The sequence below is a fragment of the Harpegnathos saltator genome, unplaced genomic scaffold (genome assembly GCF_003227715.2).
Source record: "Harpegnathos saltator strain DR-91 unplaced genomic scaffold, Hsal_v8.6 scaffold45, whole genome shotgun sequence".
NCBI lineage: Eukaryota > Metazoa > Arthropoda > Insecta > Hymenoptera > Formicidae > Harpegnathos > Harpegnathos saltator.
This window is the reverse complement of record NW_020230261.1, coordinates 1,592,913-1,619,350: the sequence shown is the minus strand read 5'-3', so window position 1 is coordinate 1,619,350 and position 26,438 is coordinate 1,592,913. Positions and strand designations below refer to the sequence as shown.

Genomic DNA, 26,438 nt, shown 5'->3' with positions numbered 1-26,438 from the left:
CTGATAGGACGAACGTAATGACGTTTGTTTTACATTTAAAAGTCTGGTATTGTACATATATGACACAGCTTGAATGTGTTACGGATTTGCAATATAAATTAAAGAATATATAATATGTTCGAGTGACACAATGTGGCATGTGTGTGTTCTTTTTATTGATACTACATACTTATCCTCTATATCATCCGTTGTTATGTTGTAATGTTTTCAAAATATAACGGTAACAAATCATAAAACTGTTATCCGCAGATTTATCCGCAAACGTTTATCAAACTTCTGTAATCTTATTACAATTCTTGTAGCAATATGAAAGAAAAAATTCCACATCACCGGACATTATATTATCGTGGTAGCGGATAATAAAAATAATGCGATACGGATATTAATTGCACAAGGGTGCGTCGTGAATACCAAGAGACAGACAAATTCCATGAGAAACAAAGGAGACGATAATCTTACGTTTAACAAGTTAACAAATGTTACAGTCTAACAGAAAATTCGTACAGAATTTCATATGTATCGTTAAGTAATTTTTACAGAGCCCATGCACTCATTGTGTATGTATATACGTGTATATGTATATGAATGTGTGTTAAGTATGTATACTCACAGTATCTCACAACCGTCCTGAGTACGGTCGTTTCTCCTCTTCCTTTCTTGCTTATCACATGCTCGGTCTCAATGTACGAAGTACATAATGAACAGCCACTGTATGTGTATGTGTGTGTTTTTATGTGTGTGTCAGTATATTTGCGCATCACTTATCGCGCAACAAGATATCATCAAGTGTACAATAAGCATCTGTAAGTCAATTAATCGCTCTATCGGCCGGCGGAGATAGGAAAACCGCTAGTATCCGATATGTGCGTACGCCTGTGTCTCCCTGGAATTTACAGGATCGTGTCTCCTTCATCTATACCTAACATGCGCAAATCGTCAGGTCCAGGCTGAGTGTCCGCCTCCGCTTCAGCCTGCATGATCTCAGGCGGCGGCTGATCCATGTATTCAGGCCCGTAACCCACGCATCCGAGCATACTGTACATCGAGGAATACATGACATTGGCCTCCTGGTGACTCTGCTGCTTGGTCTCTGCGGCCTCTTCCTTGGGGAAGATGATGTTGAGAGCTTCTTGCAGATCGTCTGGCAGCGGAATGCTAGGATCCGCAGGTCGTTTCTCGCTCGGTTCCGGTATGTCGGCCACATCAGAATGCACTGCGCCCTCTACCGACGGGAGAGGCGGTGGTGGTGGATTCTGATGATTTGGTACGAAACCGGACGGAGCATTCGGTATCTGTGGCGGTGGTGCTGTCATGAAGGCTGGCATAGCCTGGTTAGTCGGCCGCACAGGCTGATGATGAGGTGGGAATCTCGGAGGAGCCTGAACAAATGGTGGCGGATTAGACATGAATGGTGGCGGCGGACGATTCGGTGTGAATTGTGGCGGCGTGCTTTGCACAGGTCTGTTCTGCATCGGTTGCTGATTCACCGGTGTGTAGCTGGGCGGCGGCCTGTTCAGCGGTGGTGGCGGATGTGGCGGCAGCGGCAGCTTCGACACACTCGATGATTGCTGTTGCTGTTGCTGCTGCTGCTGTTGTTGTTGCTGTTTCTGCTGTTCCACTATCGGTTGTTCCTCTATGACTGTTTCTTCAGACTGATCGTCGATTTCCATGTCGACCACCTGCTGCGTTGGTTTGCTCTCGTTCAGTACCGGCGGCGGCGGCGCCACCAAAATCTTCATAGGCTGGTTGGATTTATTTGTTGACGGAGTCACGCTGTTCAAACTTAGTGGGGTCGCTAACTTGGTGATGTGCGCTACACCCGGAGGATTGATAATCTCGTTGGGCACCTTTGGCGTATCCTCAAACTTGCTCTGCTGATACGGTAAAGGTGTGAGATCCTTATCCGGCAACTTTGGCTCCTCGACTTTCTTTTTGAACAACGGTAATCTGCCAATAAATGGTAGCTTGCCCTTGGACACCTGTGGAGTGGACTTCTTCGCTGGGACAACGCCTTTCTTCGACTTGGACGCTGATTCGTTCGTTTTCTTCTCGAACTTGGACTCGTCGTTCGATGAATTGTTCTCCTCTCGTCTGTCTTTGCTGTACTTTTCGTAGTTTCTCTTGGGACTGTCGCGCCAGCTTCTTTCGCGCCTTGGCGAGTCGTTGCTATCCCGTTTACGACGATCGTCGTAGTAATCGCGATCTCGATCTCTGTCTCGATCTCGGTCCCTGTCCCTATCCCTATCTCTGTCCCTGTCCCGGTCTCTGTCTCGGTCCCGTCGGCTCCTTCTCTCGTACCTGTTGTACTTGCGATCGCGATCGTCCTTGTATCGATCTCTATCACGATCCCTGTCCTCCTCTTTCTCCACCGATTTACTGCTACTCTCCGGCGGTTTCACCGTCATATTCACTTGCTGCTTTGTCCAGAAACCCATGTGTGGTTTGGGCATCTCTTCCGGCTTCGGCAATTCGATCGGCTTATTCACAATCTGCGGCTGCGGTTTCTCTTCGTCCTTCTTTATCCAGAACGGCTTTGGTGGTTCCTTCGGACCCCAAGCCTCCAGTTCTTCCGATTTCTTTGAGAAATTATCCTGCTGCAAGTCCTCCTCGTCCTGGATTGGCTTCTCGATTTTGCGACTGCTTATGCTCTTCATCTCCTCTTCCTGTTTGGCTTTCAGCTTGTCCCTGATAGAATTGAGAAGCTGCCTATCGTCCGGCTCCGATGGGTGTTGCTCGGGAGGCGGCGACTGGCCTGTTTGCACAGCTGATTTTGACCAGTGGCTCTTGAGCTTCAATCGAGGATAATCAATTTCCTCGTTCAAGATCGCCTGTGTCGAAGCCTTCATTTTGTTTCGCATAGCTACACGTATGCTCTTGGTGGTATCCTGATCGGACTCTGTGTCAGAATTGTCAGACTCGCTAGACGTCTCGCTTGCGCTACTTCTATTCCTGCGTTTTTTGGCTTTCTTCGACTTTTTCTTATTCTTCTTAGATTTCTTCGACTTCACTGGCGGATCGTCCTCCTTCTGCTTCTGCAACTCCAGTTGTATCTGTTTGTGCTTCTCCTCGGAGAATGCCTTCTCACGATCGGCCATCCAGTCTGTTTCCCAATGTGGATTTTGCTCCACGAAACGCTAAAGATCACATTAATGTTAATTGAGGCAATTCGCGTTTCCAAGTGTTGCTTTGGGCAAAGTTACAGATATGAGAATATTACTTACAGAAAAATTCTCAGAATGTCGCTTGGATTTCAAGTGTAAACTAGCGCAATGAAGATCCCCGATCCACGAATCACAGAGTTTGCAGTACCACGCCGTCGCCGCGCTGAAGAATTGCAGTCCTATAATCAAATATACGTGCAGTTAGCATTATTTAAGCTTCGAAGCGGGTAAAAGCGTTATAAGTTCATAGAGAATGACCTTATGCTCTGCCACGACACATTCATGTCACTGAAAACAAAAATAATATATTAAAAGATATCCGGAAAAAATGGCCGATTATATTAAATTTCCTTGCATAGTCCCACGATGATCTGCAGAACAATAGATGGAAAAAAAGGGAGAATCGGTTTTTTATTTCTCACACAATTGTTATCTACATGGTACAGAATGTTAATGCATATAATACATTACTGCATGTGTAAACGTAAATTACATTTTTATCAGAACATATTGCAGTCGCTCGTTGTTTTCTCTCGATCAACTTGAGAAATTATTGGAATCTTCACACATGTGACTTGACTGTAGCACCAAATCTGTCCGATTTGCACGAACAAGCGCTTGCAATATATTTTACAAACGATTTTATACGATATACAATTTTTGTTTATACTGTAAATAAATAAATAGCATAACTAAAATCATAGCCGAGTAACTGTCTTCGCGTAACTTCACCAAACTTACACATATGTGTATATGAATATATACATCTCATTTATAAGCATGACACAATATACTTTATATGTCATTACTTTATGCCAAGTAATGCACTCCACAGTAGATCAAATCTTGATAGATTTAATCCTGAAGGCAGTTAAACACCCTATAGATGATCGAGAGCTGAGTAAAATTTGTAGTGGTGGAAAGTGAAATTAGACACACGTGATTACGACAAAGTGATACATATTGCCTGAAAGTCTCGGAAAGTGCGCTTCTTGAATCCACTTAAAATCCAATGCATCGCTGTGGTGTTTGTGACATTGCTTGAAAATATGCCGCCGACTAAATTATCGATTGCACGATTACACGCGTGTCACGAGTCGCATTTCCGACATATGCCAAGACATCATCAATATCATTGGCTCTAATGCCACTAGGCACGATAAACGCGGGGGCAGACAAATTTTCGAGCAATTCATAATTATGTTGATCTCTTCAATACATACCGAACACCACAGTTATCTGTGCACAAGCTACGGAATCATATTCTATTAGTAATTGCCCACTGTAATTGACCATACCTTTGATGGGTGTTCTTTTCGTCGGCAGTCCGGGGTAATGGAGTACTTCTTTTTCTGTCCCCTCGCCATTTCGTTCATGCCAAGGCATATCAACTATCTTGCGTTCCTGGCATATAAAAAGTCAATATTAGCAAGATCGGCTTGACACCAAACGTAAGAAACTCGGTACTTTTCGTTTCTTTTTCGATAATAAATGTTGATATATGGTACATCAATCATATTCATGTACCAAGTACCTGCTTGTTGATTATACTGTGCAATATATCTCATCCACTTACAAATATATAGTTTGAACTACAAATACAGATAGTCTTAATTATTAAGTCCGTTTGTTCTCTCGCAAAATAACACACATGTACACAATCTTTTTTTTTCTTTTACCTGTCTAGTAACTAATAAGCATTATTTGTAACAATCTTCACACAAGAGAGCCTGTCTAAAATCTAACTTTCACTAATTTTGAGCACTTCAGACTCAATATGGTTTCTCCTTAGGACGAGCGTATATTGGTGGAAAATGTTACTTACTAAGCATGCCTCTTTGTGCTCATTGCTATGTAGATGATTTAAATATTCCTTTGCTGTCTTAGGAAAGATATCGCAGACTTTACACCAATGCATTTCGGGGTCATAGTGCACGAAATTGTACATTGGCTTATCCTCCGACGATCTTCTCTCTCTAATATCTCTTTCCGTTTTGGATTCTTTATCTGAATCAGAAGCAGAGGACCTGTCGGGTGAGGGAGACTTTCCTTTCGGGAAGTCTTCTTTCGGACTTCTCGAACGTTTTAATTCTAGTTTAAACTTGTTTTTCAAATCCTCCATAGTGACTTTGTCACCGATAATGCCAGTGAGCATGTCGATGACATTATGAATGGATTTCATTTTATTTTGTATCTCGATCTGCAAGCATGTTTGGTTCGGATAAATATTCAAGTTGTATAAAGTGGAATATACGCGATGAGAGATTATGTGTATTACTCACTTGCAACTTTTGGTTTTCTTTTATGATACGATTGTTCTCGCGTCCACCTTCTTTGCCTATTTCGTCACACTGTTGACGTAGGATTTCCAGTTCACGTTGCAGTGTTGCTGATTTCTTAACATATTCCTCACGTTGCTTTGTTAGTGTTGCTTTCTGTTGTTTTACCTCAGCTGCGATTGCTGCTAGGTGTTCAATTTGGAGAATTTAAAGATTGTTTAAAAAATCGTTAATTTATTTGTATTGCATATCATAAAATATGCAGAGACTAGCATATTTATCGAGGTAATAGTGTTGTTAATCTGGATTTATTATATTAAGAGCAATGCCAGGAAATTTCTTTCTGTTGAAACGTACCTTCCTTTTTGACATCCTCTGTTCTTGTCAAGGATGTCACTAAATTCGAAGAACTGCTATCAATCGGCCTTGATGATTCTTGCTGTGGTGTCAAAGATGGAGGTGGTGGTGCTTGTTGATTGTTATACGACACTTGACTTCCTTGCCAGTTGGGTGGCGGATAATCCTAACAGAATAAGTATATTTAATTAATTTCAGGTATTACAACAGCATTCTTATCGACCCTTACCTTCGTCGGACGAAATTCAAATGTGAGGACTTTGGCTAATACATGGAAGAGTCTTGAAGATGTAACATCTGGTCAATATTACCGAGCTTCCAATGCCGATGCCAGTAAAATAAATAACGCGAATGTTATACTTACTGGAGAGAGGGATTCACAATTGCGGTTCAATATAATGTAATGTCTTGGACGGATATAAACGCTATCGAATATAAATCATAATCGGTAGCAGAATGGTACAGCTATACTTTGCATAACATGCGTACAGTTTCAAGAACCCACAAATATATGCTCAGTCTATTCAACTACGCATTATTTCGATACTGTAGACGATTCTTCTCAGACGCAGAATCGTTCAGACAGCCACCTCTTTAAAAATCCTTATGCAAAAATTATTCTTTCTCTAAAATAAAACTTACACTTCGATAACCGGCAGGCTGCTGGTAACTATAGTCATAGCCTGGACCATAGTTGTAACCATAGTTGTTATATCCCTGGTTGTACGCTGATATAGGAGGAGGTGGTTGACTTGTGTTTGGTGGAGGTGCCTGTATATGAAAATACAAAGCAAATTTATGCACAAATTGTACAAAAAGCAGATAAGTCAGGTCAATTGAACAAATTACAAATTAACTGAACATTTTTCATTAATATTTAAATATAAATACCTGGTATTGATTGTGTACTGCTGAAACGTATCCTGTAGAATTGTTTGGATTGGAGACAGAGCTTTGTGACTGAGACGGTGGAGCTTGCTGCTTCCAATCTTGAGATCTACTGGAATCCTTTCTTCTTCTATCTCTAGAACTTGAGCGAGATCTTCTGTCTCTGGATCGAGACCTACGATACCTGGCTCGTCTAGGAGATGGAGATCGATCATACTTCCTTCTTCGTCTATGCGAAGAATCGTCTGAATCAGCGCTAGGGCTTCTAGGACCCTTGCGCCTTGATTCCTGGTCCATGTCAGTTGCTTGTTGTGAAATCTATGAAAGATTTCAATATAGATTTACAATTTAATACTTATATTTGCGAAATAATATTTCTATGTATTTTACACAATAGTCATCTCACATGTAGTGTTGTAAAATTCAGTTAGGAGAATAAGACGAATTTGTCATTCGAAACATCTATTTTTAGATATATATCTTTGTGCTTAAAGCAAACGAATTACAGTCTTGATCTTCTATATATTTATAAAAAGTTGGGATCGAGGCTTATCTCGCGATACGCAACAGATTCGAGCGTCACGTTGCAGCCATTGCTATCCTTTTATCGCGTGACGACTTGATATCGATGAAAGCAATTTACCAATGCTATTTACCTTGGATTAAAAGTCCTTGATAGATTTTGTAAAATCTCTGAGTGAAACGATTAGCTAAATCCAACGTATGGAAAATTGCTAGAAAAAGACGACACCCAACATGCTTCGCGAACAAGATCATAAAGTTCTTAAGTAACCGACATTGGTCGAAACGCGATGGCCGACATGTTAACTTGCAGTGACAATGTATAAACTAGTTGGACAACTTGAGGTAGGAATTTCTACATCGTAAAAAATTTACCAATTACAAGAATATAATAAAAGGTCTGTTTTTATCGCTGAATTAGTGTACACTCAGGGAACATAAAAAGAAATAGATATATATCTACGAGTTAGTGAAAGGGAGAGGAGAAAAGAATAAGTACAAGCTAGCGCAGCCAATTTAGCAATAAAAAATAAACCTATAGGGCCAGAGCACAGACTTCTGCATAACGCATAATACACAACGCATAAGAGAATCAACCAATCAGAGTTCTTCATTTCCCTCCTCAGGACAGAAATGAAGAACTCTGATTGGTTGATTCTCTTATGCGTTGTGTATTATGCGTTATGCAGAAGTCTGTGCTCTGGCTCATAGGCTGCGTCCAGATATTCACTGCCAGTACTGAAAATATATAGTTTATGTTATATATACTATAGATTTTTAGTGCTGGCAGTGAATATAGGAACGCACCCTAAATTAGTCTCAAGATAGCAAACAAATTGACCAATCACATTCGATTATTCTCCGCGGTCGAAAAATAATCGACTGTGATTGATCAATTTGTTTGCGACTTTGCAATTTGCTACTAAAGTAGACTTAACGTTTTCGCTTAAGTCGAGTCTACAATGGTGATTTAAGCTTTAAATCATAAAAAATTAACCAACGACAGTCGATTATTTTCCTCACATTCAACTGTAAAGCGTCGTCTACAATGACAGTAAGCAGTAAGAAGTAAGCGTAAGCGGTAAGAAATAAACCACTCACAGTCGATTATGACAAAAATAATCAACTGTGGTTGGTCCATTTCTTACTGTTCACGCTTACTTCTTACTGCTTACTGCTATTGTAGACGACGCTTTAGGCCGGGTCTACAATAGGTGATTTAAGCTTTAAGCTATAAGAAATTAACCAATTACAGTTGAATGTGAGGAAAATAATCGACTGCCGTTGGTTAATTTCTTATAGCTTAAAGCTTAAATCACCTATTGTAGATCAGGGCTAATTGGTTAATTTCTTATAGCTTAAAGCTTTAATCACCTATTGTAGACCGGGACTAAATTTTATGGACCAGTAAATCGTGGTTTAAGTCTTGACTAAAAAAGTAAATTTTAGCTAAGATTAAATCATAATTTATCATCTTCCGTAAATTTAGCCTAAACACGACCCACTTTATTCGATCATTTTACCTTTCATAAAATTTTTATCTTTTATAAAATTTTTACCTTCCATAAATCCTTTTTTATAAACTTTTATTTAATAACAAGTCTAGCGAATTATTAGACCCGTTATTTCTTCCTTACAATTGTTAGTTTCAAAGTTTCCGCTAGGAACCTCCACTTTCTTCAGCCAAGAATAAGGTCGAAGTATGAATCGACAATAAGTACAACTTACTAATTAAATAGTACGAATTAATAATGATCTCGATAAATCTTTATTTTCAAAAAATACGACATAACAGTAATTAATTTAATCATTTGCATTAATTAATTGTTTGATTTATATCACATTATCTCTTTTATTTTATATATTTAATAATTATACTTTTGTTATTATATATTTTTATACATGGTTGTTGTATTAATTTATTAACTTTATCTCATGTAGATTTAGCACATTGGCTACATCCAGGAAACAAAGTGCTCAGTGAACGATTATAGTGATTATTTAATGTTAAATCCTTACATTTAGACCAGTAACGTTGACGAATTACTCAACCGTTGTTCAACCGTTGTGTTTTCTGAACACAGCCATTGATTGCAGCCATTGGGTGCATTCAGTACTACAACCGCTCACTGAGCGCTAAGTGAGCTCTTGCATCTGATTGGTGTATATTTTTAAATCTAAAGGAATATACCAATCAAATGTAAAAGCTCATTGAGCGCTCAGTGAGCGGTTGTAGTACTGAATGCATCCATTGCTTGTAGTGTGGAAAGTACATTTGAAAAGAATAGCGCGAGCGAGCAGCGAGTTGAACAGACTTCTGTCTCAAGCGTAAAATACACAAAAACGTAAGTTTTGCAATGAAATAACAAGCAGCCTCTGTGCAACTTCCAAATTTACTTTGTCTCATCTGGAATCGAAATTGTCCGACAGTACGAGCGATGTTTTTCCTGTATCTCCACAACTAATTTGACGTTTCGCATACGGGGCGCTTCGAAAAATTTGAAAATGTCGACGGACTCGTCGACAAACTCCTCTGCTTCCACCGACAGCAGGCGGGAAGACGAAGCAAGACCCCGTAACAGATGTAAAATCAAAAAGCGATTGAAAACACTGTTTTGCTGCATCAAACCACGTGAATCACACGAAGAGGTAATTGAATATGATCCTGACGAATACGACTATATTATCGAGAAACTCGTGGTGAAACGCGTGCCGCTTGCGTTATTCGCAATTCGTGCCGATCTTCTCGACCACCGGCACGGATCCGACGTGACGATGACGTCAGAACAAACTTCGCGATCAGCGTCATCGTCCACCTTCGGCAAGAGAAGCAATTTTGCAGTAAGCACCGTTGCGCAAGGAAGTACCTCGATGAAGACCACAACGGACAGCAGCGTGTAGGCCCGATTTTTTTTATTTATAATTCAAATAAAAACAAAAACGAGAATACATAAATATATGATTAATATCAACATGTTTCTTCACACACACACACACACACAGCTTGAGTCATCGAACTAGGTCCTCGGCATGGCGAAAGGAGATTTTAGACAAATTCAGTGCCCTGTATCCCGACTTGAAAGAATCCGAAAGATTATCCAAAGATCCGCTGAATTCTCCGCAAAGTAAACAATCATTTACGGGGAACGTTTCTGGAACGTCCAGAACAGGGACCGACGTCTCCTCCGAACAAATATCCTCCGCGGTCGTCAAGGATAAATCTGTTCATCGCGGTAGACCCATCTTTGGATTCAGCAGCAAGAGAACAGAGAAGAGCGATGGTTCCAGGCAACCACGAGACGCGTCCTCCGAGAAGGATCGGAGCAATTGTTTCCCTGGAGTAAATCTAAGATACGTTGTATTGCCGTTTCGAGTGCGAAGTGGTTCTTTCGATCTCGAGAAACAGGAGAAGGTCCATGAAGACACCGGAGTGAATTGCAAGTCGCTGATGCACCTCGGGGAATTCGTCGAGGATAAAACTTTGCAACCAGTTGAAGCTTCGAAAGACTACGAATTGCCGAACACGGCGGTCAGATGGAGAATCACCATCAGACGACAGCGAGCAAACGCGGACTCTGATGCGGTCGCTCCTGAGGTGATGAGAAATTCTCAAAGGGACAATGAAAATATTTAGTTATGTAAACACATAGCTATGTACATATCGCGCGTTATTGCAGTTATTATTAAAATTAATTTCTTCTACTATATTTTTTCACAACTTCTTTACCGTTCTTTGCGGTTTCTTCCATCGTTCCTCGCCGCTGTTTCTTTCACAATTCTTTAAAATTCCACCGCTTCACTTATTTAAAATTCATCGCTTTAAGCCGCGTCCTCCGGGAGGGAGAACGCAGCCGTGAACATATATAGTTGCCTACACATATCTGCGGCAGTTCACCTGCATCTATATGCTCCTGCACCTGTGGACGTTGCCGCGGCAACGAGCGCGATATCAAAATGGTAGCGATCGAGATCTTTTCAAGCTCAGTCGCTTACAAGTACAAAAGCAGAATATACTCCTTTGCCTCGATCGTCGTTTTCCTGTTCATCGTGCTGTCGTTGATCACGCCGCTTTTCATCGTCTACCATGCGGGAGGTAAGCTGTGGGAGGTAACCCTGGCTCGTCGCGATCATCGTCGCGTCCCTATGCGCGTGTCACAACGGTGACGTAGTTGACATTTGAAAATTTCCAGGTGTCTGGTTGAGAAATCGGATGCACGCGGAAAAGCCAGACGTGCACTTCGAATACAAGTATTTGCTGCTCGCGGAAGTGGATCCTTACGAGGAGCCCATCGTATGCACAACGTTTACAACGTATAAAGAAAACAAGATCACGGATCAATGTGCAATGATCAAGGTAATCTTCTCGCTGTTGCGCATCAACGACATTGGAACACGAGACTCGAAAATATCGTAATTTTTTCAAGTAAATATCACTTGTTAGTTTATCATTATTAATTACCTAATATATTTAAAATTTTTCATTCCTTCAGGTGCGAGAAAATGATTTAAACGGTGACGGGGAGAAAGACTCGTTAAAGTTCGAGGCATACTTCTACACGGATAGGCCGGTGAAGTCCATCAAGCTTCTGTTGTTCTTCAATTTTCAATTGAAGGTACGCATTATGTGTCGTAAATGCAACGCGAATACATCCGTAGTCGAGTTTCATCTGACCTAACGTATCTCTCGCGTTCGACAGCACCTCATACAAGCGTCGATAGAATCTATTGGAGTGTTCGATTACGTGTTGACTCACGAGGCTCAGGAGGTACGATTCTTCGGCGATTTGGAATTGCGGCAGAAAGGGCTCCTACGCAGCGAGGGCCTCTATGAAACGTACAATCGCAGTCTGGAATTGTCCGATTATTCTTTGCACGAACTTTTGCTGTACAATTTCAACCGCAAATGTATGTACGCATATCTGTCCTTACAAGCGTGATACGATATGTATATACGATAACACGCGAATTTTTTATAATTGTAGTGATAACGCGCCACGGGTCAGTAGAGTCTTCCTTCTCTTTTCCGAAAATAGAAAGCACTAGCAAGTGTCGGCTCTCTCGAGCTGCAGTTCGATTTCGAACATGAAATCGCGCGCGCGCGATATCGAGTTATATTTGTTCGTTAAAGTTTCAGCAAACATCGCGAACGAGCGTGTAACGTGGCGCAGCGGCTTCTCCAGCGACGAGACGGTGGCAGTCGTCGGCGAGTTGTTCTACGTGGAGAACTTCATTCACTATCAGCCGAGCGTATGGGAGGAACTCAAGTGGGCATGGATACAATATTTGTCGTGTTTGCTGGTGTTCGCATATGTATCTAAGCACATCCTCGTGTTTCTCTTCACGAACAGATATCTGAACACGTACATTGTTAAACCGTGGGTGAATAAATAGCGGTAAATAAATTTCATTTTTATACGCGAGATAGTGGTTATTTTACACACATACATTATCTCGTGTTACAGGAAGTTTTGTCGCCACTATGTTAAATTTTTTTCAAACGGCAGATTCCCTGAGACGAGTGAGGCTATTCATCCTGTCTAGATTTCAATAAATCGATTCAAAAAATCGCTCGATTGTTTGCGATCAAAACGCGGAGATTTTAAGGAGGCCATTTAGGCGTTCTTCATTCTACTAGACGTCGAACGCCGAGAATAACAGTGCCCGAATTCTCGATGTTCAGTCATGCTAACGCTAATTAGAAGACGCCTGAATAGGGGAAGCCAGTTGAACAAGAAACGATAATTTCGCGAGCTCCACTTGCAGCTCGAAAACGATCGATGCCTCGGCACTGTCGTCGACGAAGACCCGACTTGAAATCACTCGAAAAATCTGCCGATGAAGTTGAATCTGCTGAGCACGAGTCATTCTGTCCAACTGAAGTGCCGTATATTCATATAATATATGCGACCTTTTTCGCTTCTTCAACGAGTTTCTCGTTGCTCCGAACAGCGGAATATCTCGGTAAAGCCGAATATCTTTTTCCGCATTCTTCTATCCATCGCAAACGATATGTTTCTCGCGCGTTCAAGCCGAGGAAATTGAAGCGCCGCGATAAAACATCACCGCGTTCATTCGTTCAGCCGTGGCGTTTATCGGGCACGAAAAAGCGCGCCGCTTCGGCTCTCCGTGCGTTGTCGGCCGATATCGGCCACACAAGTTGGATCGATAAGAAGGCTGGTTGTGCCACCTCCACTCCCGGCGCTACGCTCGGCGGCATCGTCGACGTCGGCTTTCACCCTCTCGCGCTCGTTTCTTCCCGGCGAACAGGCGGCGGTTCAATGAGGGTGGAGACTGCGCCGTGTTCGGCCGCGTTCTCGCTGTTCTTACAGACGCACGCAGCGCGTAATAATCACACGCGGGCGGTCTATCGGCACCGGACCGACGTTTAGAATGGGTGAGTTTTGTTCATGTCGAGGAGGAAGTGCACGGAAACGGTGGTCGAGCGACGAGTCGCGCTGATATAGATGCGCAATTTTCCTCGCGAGCGACGGACGATTCGAGATTCGAGAGGTTGCGAGAGCAGTTCTCAGACTGGGACGGGTGTTTTCAATCGCCGGGATCGGTCAACAATGCCGTCAAGTTCCCGGTCGTCTGTGAAAGGTAGAAGACATTTAGCAAGTATTCTCCGAGTATCTTCCGACATTCATAATTCGGAAGCTCATAATCGTAGGATTGCGAACCTCCGCCGTTCGCGAGTAGTCGTTCATCCCCGAGAAGAGCCAGCAACGATATTGTTATAGTTTCACGCGCGACAACTTTCCGCGTCTTCGCGAGAAGTGTCTCTCATGCGAGTGAAAATATTTTTAAACGCAGAGTAGCGCGAGAATATACGTCATCGGCGCTATGTCCACGAGGTCGAAGGAGAAGGTCGTGGCGGCCTTCCGCAAGCTCTTCCGCTCTTCCGACAAGATCACGGAGCAGGATGGAGCCAGCGGTTCGACCGGCTCGCCGTCGAGGAGGCTTCTGAGTCGTCACCATCGCCCGGATGCCGTTACCCCGGCGGCCAGCTCGATGCCGGAAAATTCGGGTACCAGCCGCGCCGATCATGGCAACTGCTTTTTTAAGTCGAAGAAGTCATCCGGCACTTCCGGACAGGTGCGTTTATTCCCTCCTTCCCTACTGATCCTATAACAAAAGATCATCAGAAGGTTGCTATGCAATGAACTCACCAGATAAACGAGATCTAATCTTATTATTTGCTTTTTATCTACCCTAACCAAGTGACCGGAAAGGTCTCGGTCCTCCATTGTTTGGTTTCAGTTTAGTTCACCACGTGTGATCTTCGTCATCGTCGCGCTCCGAAACATTCGTCGAGTCTTACATATACGATTTTCACGCGCAGACCATGAGTATGGCCGAGAAGGGTTTGCGTCGGCTGATGAAGGAGCTCAGCGAGATCCAAAGGATGCAGCATCACCGCGACTCTACCTTCACCGCGGAGCTGGTGAACGACAACCTGTTCGAATGGCATGTGCGACTGCACAAGATCGATCCGGAGAGCGAGCTGGCGGCCGACATGCGTGAGCTCGAGATACCCCACATACTGCTGCACGTCATCTTCCCCGAGAACTTCCCGTTCGCGCCGCCCTTCATGAGAGTGATCTCGCCGAGGATCGAGAAGGGCTTCGTGATGGAGGGCGGCGCTATCTGCATGGAGCTCTTGACGCCAAGGGGATGGGCCAGCGCGTACACCGTCGAAGCGGTCATCACGCAGTTTGCAGCGAGCATTGTGAAGGGACGGGTGAGCAGCATCTTCAAGTCTGAAAGCGTAAGAATGCAAGGGACGCGTGTTAGTATGATTCTCGCTTGAAAAGCCGTGTTCCTTCTGCATAGCAATAACTATCGACAAATAATATCAGTATTGTTTGGACAAATATTTAGGCAAATATCGATCTCTCTCAGATAAATTCTCACAAAGCCTGTCGTTTTGATAGGGGCGAGTGGCGAGGAAACCGAAGCCAAACAAAGAATTCACTCAGCGATCAGCCGAGGAGTCATTCAAGAGCTTGGTGAAAACGCACGAGAAATATGGCTGGGTGACCCCACCGCTCGCCGAAGGCTGATCGCAGTGTCTCATTGTCGACAGCTAGAAGAGACTCGCGTCTCTCGCTCGAGGAACTGCGCATCGGCCGAAGTGATCCTTTCCCTCGATTCTAACGGCGGCAGCGGCAACGGCAACACAGACGGTGATCGCACTTTCTTTATCCCCGAACGAGCCTGAGGTGTAATTTTAATTGTTATATAATTGCAGTAAGAAGTATGTGTAAGTAGAAGTGCAGTCAAGAGCTCCAGATTTCAACATCGCACGGACGTGCGTATTTTTTTTTTTCGTCATTTTCGCACATTTTTCAACACCTTTTATAATAAATACTACCATGCCAAATTAGCTGTTAAGATGAACGGGACGGCTTCTGCGTTAACAGCCGTTTTGAACGCGGTGGTTTCTTCGTTAATCGTGTATACACAAGGACGTTAACTTTACGCGCAGCTTCTCTCCGATCGACAATAGTTCGCAAGAGGTTCACCTCACACACGTCGAATGTCGGAAGCTCATAAAAGTACTTCGTTCCAGTAGTTTTGAAAAAAAAAAGATTACACATCAGAAGAAATAAGAGAGAAAAGAAAGGAAGAAACTAGAAGAGACAAAAGGTTGCTCAATAGCATATACTGAGGCGTTCGCGCGATTTAAACGTGCTCGTTATTTACGTACACGTATAATTGAAGGACCGACTAAGCATGTAAATATAAAACAACGAAAACAATACACATAGAATAACATCCTTTCTTCGCTCTGTGAACCTTTCAGTTTCAATTCGAGAGCGTCGTTATTTGTGCGACATCCGCGTGTGAATTCTTCCATGGAAACTGAAGTTTCGATTATGAGCTTCTATACGATAGTTTGTCCCTTTCCTCCTGTTCTCCTGTCCCCAATTTAAAACCTGACAATACTAAATGCGTTACGTACGAACGGCTTCAATGTTTCTCAATCGATTAATTGCAGAAGTATTTGTATAGTCGCAACGTTAAACATACACACTCGGACGTGCCAAATAAAACAAGTTAGTTCGCAGTATTGATGTTTTTTCGCCAAATTTTACACCCACGCTCGACCGTCGCGAAAGTTCGTTGCGAACGATCGAGTGTCTCACGATTCGTTTGAGAATTGATTTACGGTGTTTATCACGGGGCTAGATTAACGATAAGAAGTATCTGATTGATTATCCAAACGTACGACTTCAATGTGGTGCCGAGAAGTAATAATATTTGTACAAGATTTTCAGATGAAGGTACGACGAAAGATAAATATAAATAAATTATTTACAAATATATGTGAAACCGGTATTAGTCTTTTTCGACACGTGTTAACAGTACTTTTGGCCTATTTACCATTTACTTGTAGAAGTCGAAGGACACACACACACACACACATGCATACACACATATACACACCCACATCACATATACGGTGTACACAGACAGACAGTTTCCCAACAATCGGATCACACGTTGCGCATATAGAATTTTAGAAAAGGCGAACTGTGAAAAGGAGAAAAATACAGCACGAATGAGCGACAAGCTTATCTCCGTTAACGACTTACAAACTAATCGCAAGTTATTATACTTAGAAGTAATTTTCAACACCGTTTTATCAAATCTGTTTGAATAAAGTTATTATCCAAAAATTCATTATTATGTCTGTATAGAATTCCTTAAACGCGTACATCTACTTGGAATATTCACCGTGATTGGAAATAACTTAGACATTACTTATTTTTTTGTACAATTTCCTAAGTTCCGCTTTACGGAAAAAACATATCTTGCTTACTCACATACAAGGCACACAACAATCAGTCATTCATGAGTGCATTCTGTTCCCGCTATTCGATGACGCTTGAGCAGTTATTTATTATTAGGATGACGTCTAATACGTTCACAGTCTGCATCTGCATATATGAATATCACCGTTAGTACGATAAGAGAATCATGCTAACAATGCGCATATTGTGCTCTCTTTTCTGATCATTAGTGCTTTGTTACCTCCGATGATTTTACTCCCGAGACGAAATTATCGAAGTTTTCATGTTACAATCGGTAAACTATGAACGTCATAACCATCAAATATACACAAGATAGTGGACTATTATCATAACGATCAAATGTGATGAAATTTTATATGATATGATTTTGCTAAATCGGTATTATGCTTAATCTTATATTTCTACGTACTCGTATGTATTGTTGAATTATACACGGGCACGGAAAAAACGTGGCTCGTACATGCGCGGGGATTACGTATCGAGAAACGTTTTTACGTCAAATATTTCCAAAAGTTGAATGTGTCCGGCAGTATCAATAATTGGCACTCAGTTATGCGCTAGAGCTAATTACAATTGTAGCGTACAGGCACAGAATGGTAAGCAATAAATAATTGCAGGCTCAATATGCCATGAGAGTGTACGTATAAAAATTGTAAATCCACCATCGACGGAGTGGCGTCGCTCCATTGTACAATATTGTTAATACTTATTATAACCATCGTCGCGTAACTGACACTCTAATCATACGATCGAGAGGAAAATTTAACTAGAAAGTCTTTCAAATGTACACTGGGCCATCACAGTACGTAACTTGTTTTTGCAACAACCGCAGCGCTTTCTCCAGTACTCACTCGGTCTTGTCCTCTTGCACGCACATGAACAACTTGGCACATATAATATTGATATGATCTGCAAAACAATAGTATTAATTATGTGAAAAATGGATACGATTAGGCGCTCGATTCTAACAAATGCTGCTAAATAATAAGTCTTCAACGATAATGCTCGTGTAACTCACGGGATCCATTGACGAGCCATGCGGGTTTCTCCTTCCAGTGGATGAAGATCAAGTACACGGGAATGCCAGATATTATTACGATTACGCCTACGCCTACTTCCCATGGCGATACGTAGCACGGCACGGTGACCAAAAATGCGCAGATTATGAAGAAGATGATTGGCAGAGCTATCCAAACCTGGAGAATGCAAGAATATACAAATATCAACCCGGCTAAATGAAGGAATAGAAGTTGTCGCGGATACTTTTCTCACCAGGATACTCCTGTCATGACGATAAGAATCGAAAATTGTGCGTACCTTTATGGGACGTTCGAGATCAGGCCTTTTGTAACGCAGCCACAGGAGACCAGACACGGAGAGTGTGGTAAATAGAGCTTCAACGAAGCTGACATAATTTATTAGTGCGTAGACATCCTCTATGATGAGGAGCACCAGGGTGATAATGCACTAGAAACGGAAATTATAGTTTAACGCTTGAAGTGGAGAGTCCGATGATAAGAATAGAAAAATTGCTCCACGCGCATACTGGTGTTTTTAGAATCGATTGTGTATCAACTTCTTAATTGACGTATCAATTCAAACAGATCCAAATTCGACAATAACGCGAAATTTCGAAGTTAACAAACGAGGCGCACGTGAACTTGAGGAATTCAATTTCGGAGGAATTCGCGATGTATACGCTGGTCTTCCGGCAAATTAAAATGATTACTTGCGTTTTTGACACGCGATTAATTGTGTTTTTATTAGATGATGAGATTTTAACGACGAAATTACACAATGCGTAATGGCGTGACGTGACTTCAAAACGCGACAATGCGGTCGTTCTTTTTCTTTCATTCGCAGAAGGAGTAGAGATCGCAGGCAGACTTCCGTTGCTGATCGTCAAAGAGAGATGGGGTTGTCGTGACATGAAAAGGACAATTTATCGTACTCGATTAACGAGTCGCAAATCAAGATGCCAAGCGCACATAGTGCGTCGTCGCGTGTCGACACTCCGACGACCCGGCTGGCTTCGTTTATTTCATTAAAACATCAAGCTTTAATGTAATTTCGTCAGCCTGCTTTACACGTCAATTAATTCTATTCTCCGGGCTGAGCCGAATTATATCGTACGCAAAGCGTAGATTGTCGCGACATCAGTTGTACACTTCGCCCGAAATAATGATCGACATGCTGACTGCCATTTTGGTCCGCAATGACCGATTGTAATATTAATTTACACGTAAAACGTAACACATAACGAATATACGCGTTGTAAATTGCATTTATTTGCCGTGCTTTCGAACTTTTAAGTTGAACAGTGAAACAATCAGTGGAAATTAGTCAGCGGCAGTCAATATGTTGAAAAATGAACGATTTCACTTGAAATTTCGCATTACATCAGTATCGCGTGCAAATTCCTCAGCGATTCCGATTCGAGCAAACAAATTTCAAGATAAATACATTATCGTTGTCGGCTCAGTTCTGATACGTCAGTAAGGTATCTATCAAATATGTCACGTGGGCCGCTAACACGTCCCATTGTCACGATCGCCGGTCGGGTGTACTGGAATAGACATTTCACACACTGCGATAAACTGCTAATAAAATGCTCATTCGTAAGATTACTCGATTGGCGGCCATTAAAGTGATAGGAAAAAAAGATACGTTCCTCTGTTAAGGCGCCGTCGGGCGCCTTTCTCTATCAACGAGACACCTCTAATTAACGTTGCAAAATCAGTAACGCGTGAGTTGTTTGTGACGTTCATTTATTTCATTCGATATTTATCTGAGAAGGGAAATCTTAGTCTAAAATTAGGTCACAAGTGTTATTCGAAATTTGCTTGAATGAAAATCACGAATAAAAAAATATCGATGAAAATATCTTTTTCGACTGTAGTATCGAATATGTTGACAAATTCGATATTGATTTTGAAGAATGAACATTTTATTTTGCAAAATGAACTGGAATCGTTCCTTTTCACAATCGTTTAATTTGGTCGGGGCGCGATACGATACTCACGAGGAAGATGAGAGATGGCATCGGTGTTAGGTTGCGGATGTTGATCAGGGCAATGGCAGTGGGAAGGTGCCCGTTTCGGGCACCAACGAAGAACAGCCTGGATGACGCAAAGATCGCGCCGTTCAATGCACCGAAAGTCGAGCATGCTACGAAGAACGGTATGATCCACGACATAACGCCTAACAGTTTGTCCCCGAAGGTCTAGAAAGGGAAAATTCCGCGATTCAGTGTTACGCTAGAAAGTGAAGCAATATCTTAGTCGCGAGATTGCATAATCTTTCCGCCAAGGCAGCCGCATTGAATCAATTTCATTTCTCGCTGATACTATGGCTATCTCGTCTTTTTTATCATTATCGAAAGATTGCGCTTCCCTCACGTATCGAGCAAATCTCGTCTTTATTTGTTCAATCTTCGGTATTTTTTTATAAACATATTAAAGCAAATTCTTCATGCAAATCGCAGGTTTTGCAAATCTTTTTCTGACGTCTTTGAATCCGGATATAATGTCTGTAAGATTAAGACACACACACACGCGCGCGCACGCACACACACACACACGCACACACACACACGCACGCACACACACACACGCACGCACGCACGCACGCACGCACGCACGCACGCACGCACGCACACGCACGCACGCACGACGCACACATACACACACACACACACAATTTCAATATCTTTATGGAGTATATTTATCCTTATGTTATCATCTCTATAACAAAAGAACACTGACACGAATACGATTATTTGGCATCGAACCAATCACATGGATCGATATCCACGTGCACAATTATTTATGAGCGTGAACTTACCACGGCGACGGCGTTCGAAGCGAGTATCTCGTCTTGTGTAAGCACGACGAAGTAGGCGATGTTCGCGAAGACATAAATCACTGTCACTAATGGCAATGATATACAAATTGCTTTCGGAAGATTCCTGTAAAAATAAGATAAACACAGCTATTATACGGAATCTCACATCTCAAGCCTATCTGTTGAGAATTTGAAATGCTAATTGCGTTTTTGCGGCTGATATATGCACCATAATATCTAACACGCATAAATATAAACTATTCCGTATGTTATCAATTTTTACTAATAGAACGTGTTTCCCGATTAAAAAATAGATAACCAATCCCACTTTACCTGAATTATTTTTTAAATCATTTCTCTCCCTATTATAAATTAATCGAAGAGTCGTGATGGGCGAAAGGAGGATACAGCAATTTTGACATTATTTACTTGTAGGGATCCTTCAGTTCCTCCGTCACGAAGTTGAGGTAATTCCAACCCGAGTAGGAGAATAATCCCGAGTAAACAGCTAAAGCAATGTAACCAGGCTGAGTGTTGGTTCCGGCTATTGGATGCTGGAAGTTTTCCGTGTGACCTTTGCAAAACCACCAGAAGCCAGCCACCATGATGATCACTAGGGCAAAGATTTTCGTGCCCGTGAAGATGTCTTGTACCCTGGTCGCCCACTTGACGTTGTAGCAATTGATAGCGGTCAAGAGACCTGCGAATACAACGGAATGAGAATTAACATATGTCGCTTGTATGTTAATATCGCTGTAGCAAGTGAGACAATCCGATGCGCGTACAACGCTTCCGAGCTATATTTAAAAGTCGCGTACGCAGCGCTCGCGCTTTCATGTTTTCGCGGATTCGCAATTTCTCGCGTGGACCGTGCGTCGCAGCGCAGCACGTGTGTCGAAATATACTTTTGGCCAACAAGGTGAGTGTTCACGATTCGTCATCTGGCATCTATAGTCAATGCGGAGCATCCGTTTCGTAGTATCAAGTGGCTTTATGTGATTAGGAGAGGGAAAGAGAGAAGAGATGGGGTTTACTAGCCAAACAACCTAGGGACTTAATTCGACATAATGGGTCGAAATAAATCAAAATACCTTTTCCAAGAGTTCAACACGTCTGATGTGACTTAAAACGATTTTCTGATTTTCCACTAAGAGGTATAATTTTATCAAACCGATTATAAACACAAATGCTGTAGATTTATTCTAACAGCAATTGATAATAACAACAAACGTTCTTTACCATTACGTCATCGTCTCGCAGATATAAAATATACAATAGAGAAATTGCGCAACCATAACGTAACGATAACAACATTGCCGTTAAAAGCGATTATAGAATAGGCCTACTGGTTTTCTTCTCGACTCTTCTGCTTTCTTCGCCCCATATGCATTCATAACTTCGCGATAATATTCATCTTACACGTGACTACGGCAGCTAGTAGCCGTACTGCCGCATACGGAGGAGTGCAACCTGGCCATACGGGCTGTAGAATGTATTGCGCGAACGTGAGAGCGGTGATGGCATTCCCCGTTGGGACCAGGACGAATAATGCCACCCAGAGGTAGAGGAATGCAGGTAACGGTCCGAAAGCGTCACTGATGTACGCATAGTCACCACCGGATTTCGGGATCATCGTACCTGCGGACATAAAAGGAGGGTTGCCTTTGTACCATCTGTATTCCCATTGAGCAAACATTGCGTGCGTCAGTGCGTGCCGCCGCTGCATTAGTTGACACACACTTTGCGAGCACCGAGCCGTGGCACGCGCATGAGTCGACTTTGTTTTCTCGCCGAACTACCCGTGATGATGAATCCGGACAATATACTTTATCACGCACGCCCATCTCGTGTTTTTCGAGATATCGTGGTGGTCTCTCGCACATCCGCGATACCGCGCCATGTGAATACTGTGAATAATTGTCGCGTCTTCAGTGTAATTGAATTTTTCTGCTTTTTCTTCATTGTAAAGTGATTATTAGCGGAACAATTATGTCGGTTGCGCATCTTCTTCTTTATTAACGCACGGCATGCGATAATTGCAGCCAGTAATAGCGTATAAACGTGCATCACGAAAGCACCGATAATTTGTACTCTCCGTATGTTCCCTTCCCATTAATAATGAATTAATTAGATCCTTTTGCACGCGACGAAACAGTCGCGCAGCCCTTCAACCTCGATTTATCAGCGACATATCTTTATTATTTTATAGATCTTTTCATTTTTACATCTTTTGCTTTCATGCGCGACGATTCCCATGGACATAAATTATTTGTCAATTGCGAAAATAATACAGCACGAAAATAAACATCGATTATATTACTATCATTTAAAAATCCCTATCGAAGAAATTAAAACAATATTTTCATATTTCAACTAAGCAACAAGAGAAATTATGAAATTTATTACGTTCTGCTGGTGCAAAAATTCAACACTAGAAATCATCTTCAGTTCGCGTCGCGTTCAGTCGCGTCGCTGATAAGTTTACTGTCGTTTAATTTCGTAATTATCAGCAGCACGTCATATTTCGTACAAAAACTTCGCTGTTTCATAACAGCGATTATATACTCGAAGATAATTCAAGAATTCCAAGTAAAATATAGAAAATTTGTATCTGCAACGAAAAGGAAATATTTCAAACTTATGTATCATCAAAGATTAATCACAATAAATGTTTTAAAATTTTCCACTCGTTACGTTGAAAACATTCGATGTCGAAAAAGGAATACTGATAATTTGATGTGAGCATTACTGCTGAAGTCATATGATGATTGTGTCGTCGAAATGTGATTACACCGTCATTGATACACTTTGAACTTTAGCAACGCAGAGACATTCCGCACAATCAGTACTAGAGAAATATCGAGGTTATTGTTATACATTATCGAATCATTAATTAATGTAGTAACCAAGAATGCGAATTATATCGATGCACATTATACGCTAAATAATTATATATTTAAATTTCTCGCTCTACATAAGATATTTATATATATGTTAAAGTATTCTAGGAGAAAGGGAAGTAATAACTCGAAATCTCTTTCACACTTGCCTATTTCGGTAACTTGTTGAGCCTAGTGATTGTCACGTTATAAAATTAAAGGGTCCATATTTTGCCAACGAATTCTTCGTAAATGAAAATTTTCGTTATTTGAAGCATAAATGACGGTAATTTTATCCTGAAAAAAGTACATCTTCTATCAGCAGATAAGGAGAAGCTGTACAGTAGATAAAGTGCGAGGGACGAGATAAAAGAGAAAAAGAGGAAACAGTACAAGTGGCAATAAATATGTGCAAATTGATTAACATTCAGAGAATAAACTACAAACTTCCATTCTCTGAACAGAATTTGTGAAATTCTGTTCAGAGTTTCTGTTTCAAAGTTTTCCGTTCAAAGTTTTCTGTTTGGTGACAATGTGTGAGACTCTCGATGAAATTTCGAAATAAAGGACATGCATCCATGAAAAATTCGATGTAGAGCGCAATTTCGCCAGAGCGACTGTCTAAGAATATCCAAGTGTATCGGCGGCGTTATTTCCCGTGATTTTCAGGAGGAAATAGACCCGCGCACGACATTGTGTACTGTTTTGGGTCGTTGATACCGGAATATCTTAGTCATGATACCATATTCTACATTTTGTCACATATTTGTACTGACGATTAACACATTTTCTTCAAGACAAACTTAAGGGTAGAAGAAATTTATTTTTACCCTAAAGTCTATCTTAAAAATAGAAGATTAGAATATAAGTTAAATATCTTCGAGATAGAAGGAAAACGAGAAACGGAAGATGCCACTTTTTGAATAACTTATATATGATGGTCCTATCGCGTCTTTCACTCCTTAATACATACAACAGAGCATTCATTGAAGATATCTATATTTTTAATAGAAAAAAGAAACATCAGGTATTCCTTCTCTATTCGACCCAGATCTTTGAATGAAATAAGCACGTGATCGTCTTGAAGCTGCTCTAACGCCATCTACCGAGCGCGCCAGCTCGAAAACACCGGAAATGTAAATTTCTTTCTGCTGTAAAATATACAACAGATTAGATTACTTACCGAGCTCGGCGTAGCATAGAGCGCCGATAAGCGACAGAATTCCGGAAAAGACCCAGATGATGAGAGCTTGACCGACGCTGCCGCTGTTTTCGAGCACACCCTTCGGCGACACAAAGATACCTGCGCCGACAATGATACCGACAATAATCGCCACTCCATCTAATAGGCCGAGCTCCTTCTTTAGCTTAACGCCTTGGTCGCTCTGTATGTTGTCGTCACTGTCACCATTTGGCCCTATGGAGCTCGGTTGCAGGACCTTCTCTGCTGGCGCTACCTTGTCCGGCATCTTCTCAGGTTTGCGGCCGATGCACGTAGTCGACTGCGTCCCTTGTTAAAATTCGCGCGTGTTACACGCTGGTCCACGTTACAATTCCAGCCGTTATAGCCTGCCGCGTCTGCATCACCATGCACGCCCACGTCTCCGTGCAACGTGGTTGTACACGTAGAAAGATAAGAGCAAATGAGACAGTGAAAAAAATTAATAAGACGGAGGGGACACGCTCTCACGCGGCACCACGTTGCGGCGTTTGCACACCAGACACACGTGCGCGATTGTGTTTCCGCCCGATCGAACCGTATGGCCCGTTCGCCGATACCTCACTGCCCGCTTTTTCTCTGCGCACGCTCTGCCTGCGCGCAATACAGCGCCGCGCTGCGCCGGTACACGCTGAGCTATCACCTTTACCCTCTGCAGCAATGTGATTCGTCCACCACCGATCGAACAGGCGCGACACTCGCGACTACGAGCGCCCAGTGGCGCGGATATGTCCGTGTTGATATGCCGTTGAATCGCCGTAGCATTGCAGGCAAAGCCTGCGAAATTCTTGAGAGCACGATGGTACTCGCTACGTCGAGATCCCACAGTACCTCTTCCCATCCAGCGACGATGCCTGAGTTACGAGCGACTGTCAAACTCGCTCGACGACGCGATCGAAGAATGCAACAACATTCCTGATGATTGCGACAGTCGCGGATCAACCTTTGCCTCTGATGTTCTTCGAAACATTCAATTTTTATCGAACCAACGCAGTTCTCGTTGAGTTCTCTTCCTAGCGTCGTCAACGACGCACAACGAATCTGCTTAATGAGAAAATATAAATGCAAATTTGAGACGACAAGCACGAATCGGAATCGTGCTCTGAAACTGCTGAAAAGTTGTTATAAAGGCAACTTTGACACACTCACGATGTTGCATACGACGACGTTTGCATATACACGTCACTTCCAGCACCGGGTGTCCTTTATTTCGACGCCAATGACCTCACCTGGCTCGATTTTTACAGATTTCGGACATTTATTGCATCATCAATTCGGCGCTCACGGCAAAAAACGGATCTGCATACACATCTGCGAAAATAATGCATTATAAGCAGACGAGCGGATACAGACGATATTTATAGTCATATGAGCGACAGGATTAAGATAATTAAGCGGATATTCGCGAGAAATTGCGAAGATGTGAATGATAAGATCAATGAAATTCAAAAGACGTACGCAAATATTAACAG

The 26,438-nt window shown here is 42.1% G+C and overlaps 5 protein-coding genes across 12 annotated transcripts; 3 read left to right on the top strand and 2 right to left on the bottom strand.

Moving 5' to 3' along the window:
- Positions 1 to 113: 113 nt before the first annotated feature.
- LOC105183902 (zinc finger matrin-type protein CG9776) lies at positions 114 to 7,570 on the bottom strand. Of its 2 annotated transcripts, none has more exons than XM_011142330.3 (9): positions 7,342 to 7,570; positions 6,689 to 7,003; positions 6,440 to 6,568; positions 5,798 to 5,963; positions 5,444 to 5,625; positions 4,987 to 5,361; positions 4,460 to 4,565; positions 3,222 to 3,340; positions 114 to 3,134 (listed from the first exon to the last, which is right to left on the bottom strand). In XM_011142330.3, exons 2-9 carry the CDS (start codon positions 6,980 to 6,982, stop codon positions 891 to 893), a joined length of 3,615 nt encoding a protein of 1,204 aa, XP_011140632.1. In that variant the 5' UTR covers positions 6,983 to 7,003; positions 7,342 to 7,570; the 3' UTR covers positions 114 to 890. The 2 variants fall into 2 exon arrangements, with proteins under 2 accessions (XP_011140632.1, XP_019697365.1); XM_019841806.2 differs by having other exon boundaries at positions 5,444 to 5,622; positions 7,342 to 7,569.
- Positions 7,571 to 9,760: 2,190 nt separating this feature from the next.
- Positions 9,761 to 10,869, top strand: LOC105183901 (uncharacterized; the record flags this gene model as incomplete). The annotated part of the gene is made up of 2 exons (XM_011142329.3): positions 9,761 to 10,104; positions 10,211 to 10,869. Coding segments are annotated over 2 exons (975 nt in total), but the record flags the coding sequence as incomplete, so codon positions are not given.
- A 225-nt stretch (positions 10,870 to 11,094) lies between these two features.
- LOC105183899 (transmembrane protein 231-like) lies at positions 11,095 to 12,627 on the top strand. 2 transcript variants are annotated; one of them, XM_019841818.2, is made up of 5 exons: positions 11,095 to 11,300; positions 11,398 to 11,561; positions 11,698 to 11,820; positions 11,905 to 12,112; positions 12,190 to 12,328. In XM_019841818.2, the coding sequence occupies exons 1-5, from the start codon at positions 11,162 to 11,164 to the stop codon at positions 12,291 to 12,293; spliced, it is 738 nt and encodes a 245-aa protein (XP_019697377.1). In that variant the 5' UTR covers positions 11,095 to 11,161; the 3' UTR covers positions 12,294 to 12,328. The 2 variants fall into 2 exon arrangements, with proteins under 2 accessions (XP_019697377.1, XP_019697378.1); XM_019841819.2 differs by lacking the exon at positions 12,190 to 12,328 and adding an exon at positions 12,336 to 12,627 and having other exon boundaries at positions 11,110 to 11,300.
- A 177-nt stretch (positions 12,628 to 12,804) lies between these two features.
- On the top strand, positions 12,805 to 16,536 carry LOC105183900 (ubiquitin-conjugating enzyme E2Q-like protein CG4502). 6 transcript variants are annotated; one of them, XR_003113397.1, is made up of 5 exons: positions 12,805 to 13,807; positions 14,021 to 14,302; positions 14,550 to 14,975; positions 15,142 to 15,393; positions 15,459 to 16,536. XR_003113397.1 is itself a non-coding variant. In XM_025301761.1 (4 exons), the coding sequence occupies exons 2-4, from the start codon at positions 14,051 to 14,053 to the stop codon at positions 15,268 to 15,270; spliced, it is 807 nt and encodes a 268-aa protein (XP_025157546.1). In that variant the 5' UTR covers positions 12,805 to 13,601; positions 14,026 to 14,050; the 3' UTR covers positions 15,271 to 16,536. The 6 variants fall into 6 exon arrangements, 5 of the variants coding, with proteins under 5 accessions (XP_025157546.1, XP_019697376.1, XP_025157545.1 ...); XM_025301761.1 differs by having other exon boundaries at positions 12,805 to 13,601; positions 14,026 to 14,302; positions 15,142 to 16,536; XM_019841817.2 differs by having other exon boundaries at positions 12,805 to 13,601; positions 15,142 to 16,536.
- A 1,303-nt stretch (positions 16,537 to 17,839) lies between these two features.
- mnd (L-type amino acid transporter minidiscs) lies at positions 17,840 to 25,483 on the bottom strand. Its single transcript, XM_011142325.2, has 8 exons — positions 24,931 to 25,483; positions 22,288 to 22,506; positions 21,298 to 21,568; positions 20,869 to 20,992; positions 20,048 to 20,248; positions 18,343 to 18,492; positions 18,044 to 18,221; positions 17,840 to 17,934 (listed from the first exon to the last, which is right to left on the bottom strand). Exons 1-8 carry the CDS (start codon positions 25,214 to 25,216, stop codon positions 17,873 to 17,875), a joined length of 1,491 nt encoding a protein of 496 aa, XP_011140627.1. The 5' UTR covers positions 25,217 to 25,483; the 3' UTR covers positions 17,840 to 17,872.
- Between the last annotated feature and the right edge of the window lie 955 nt (positions 25,484 to 26,438).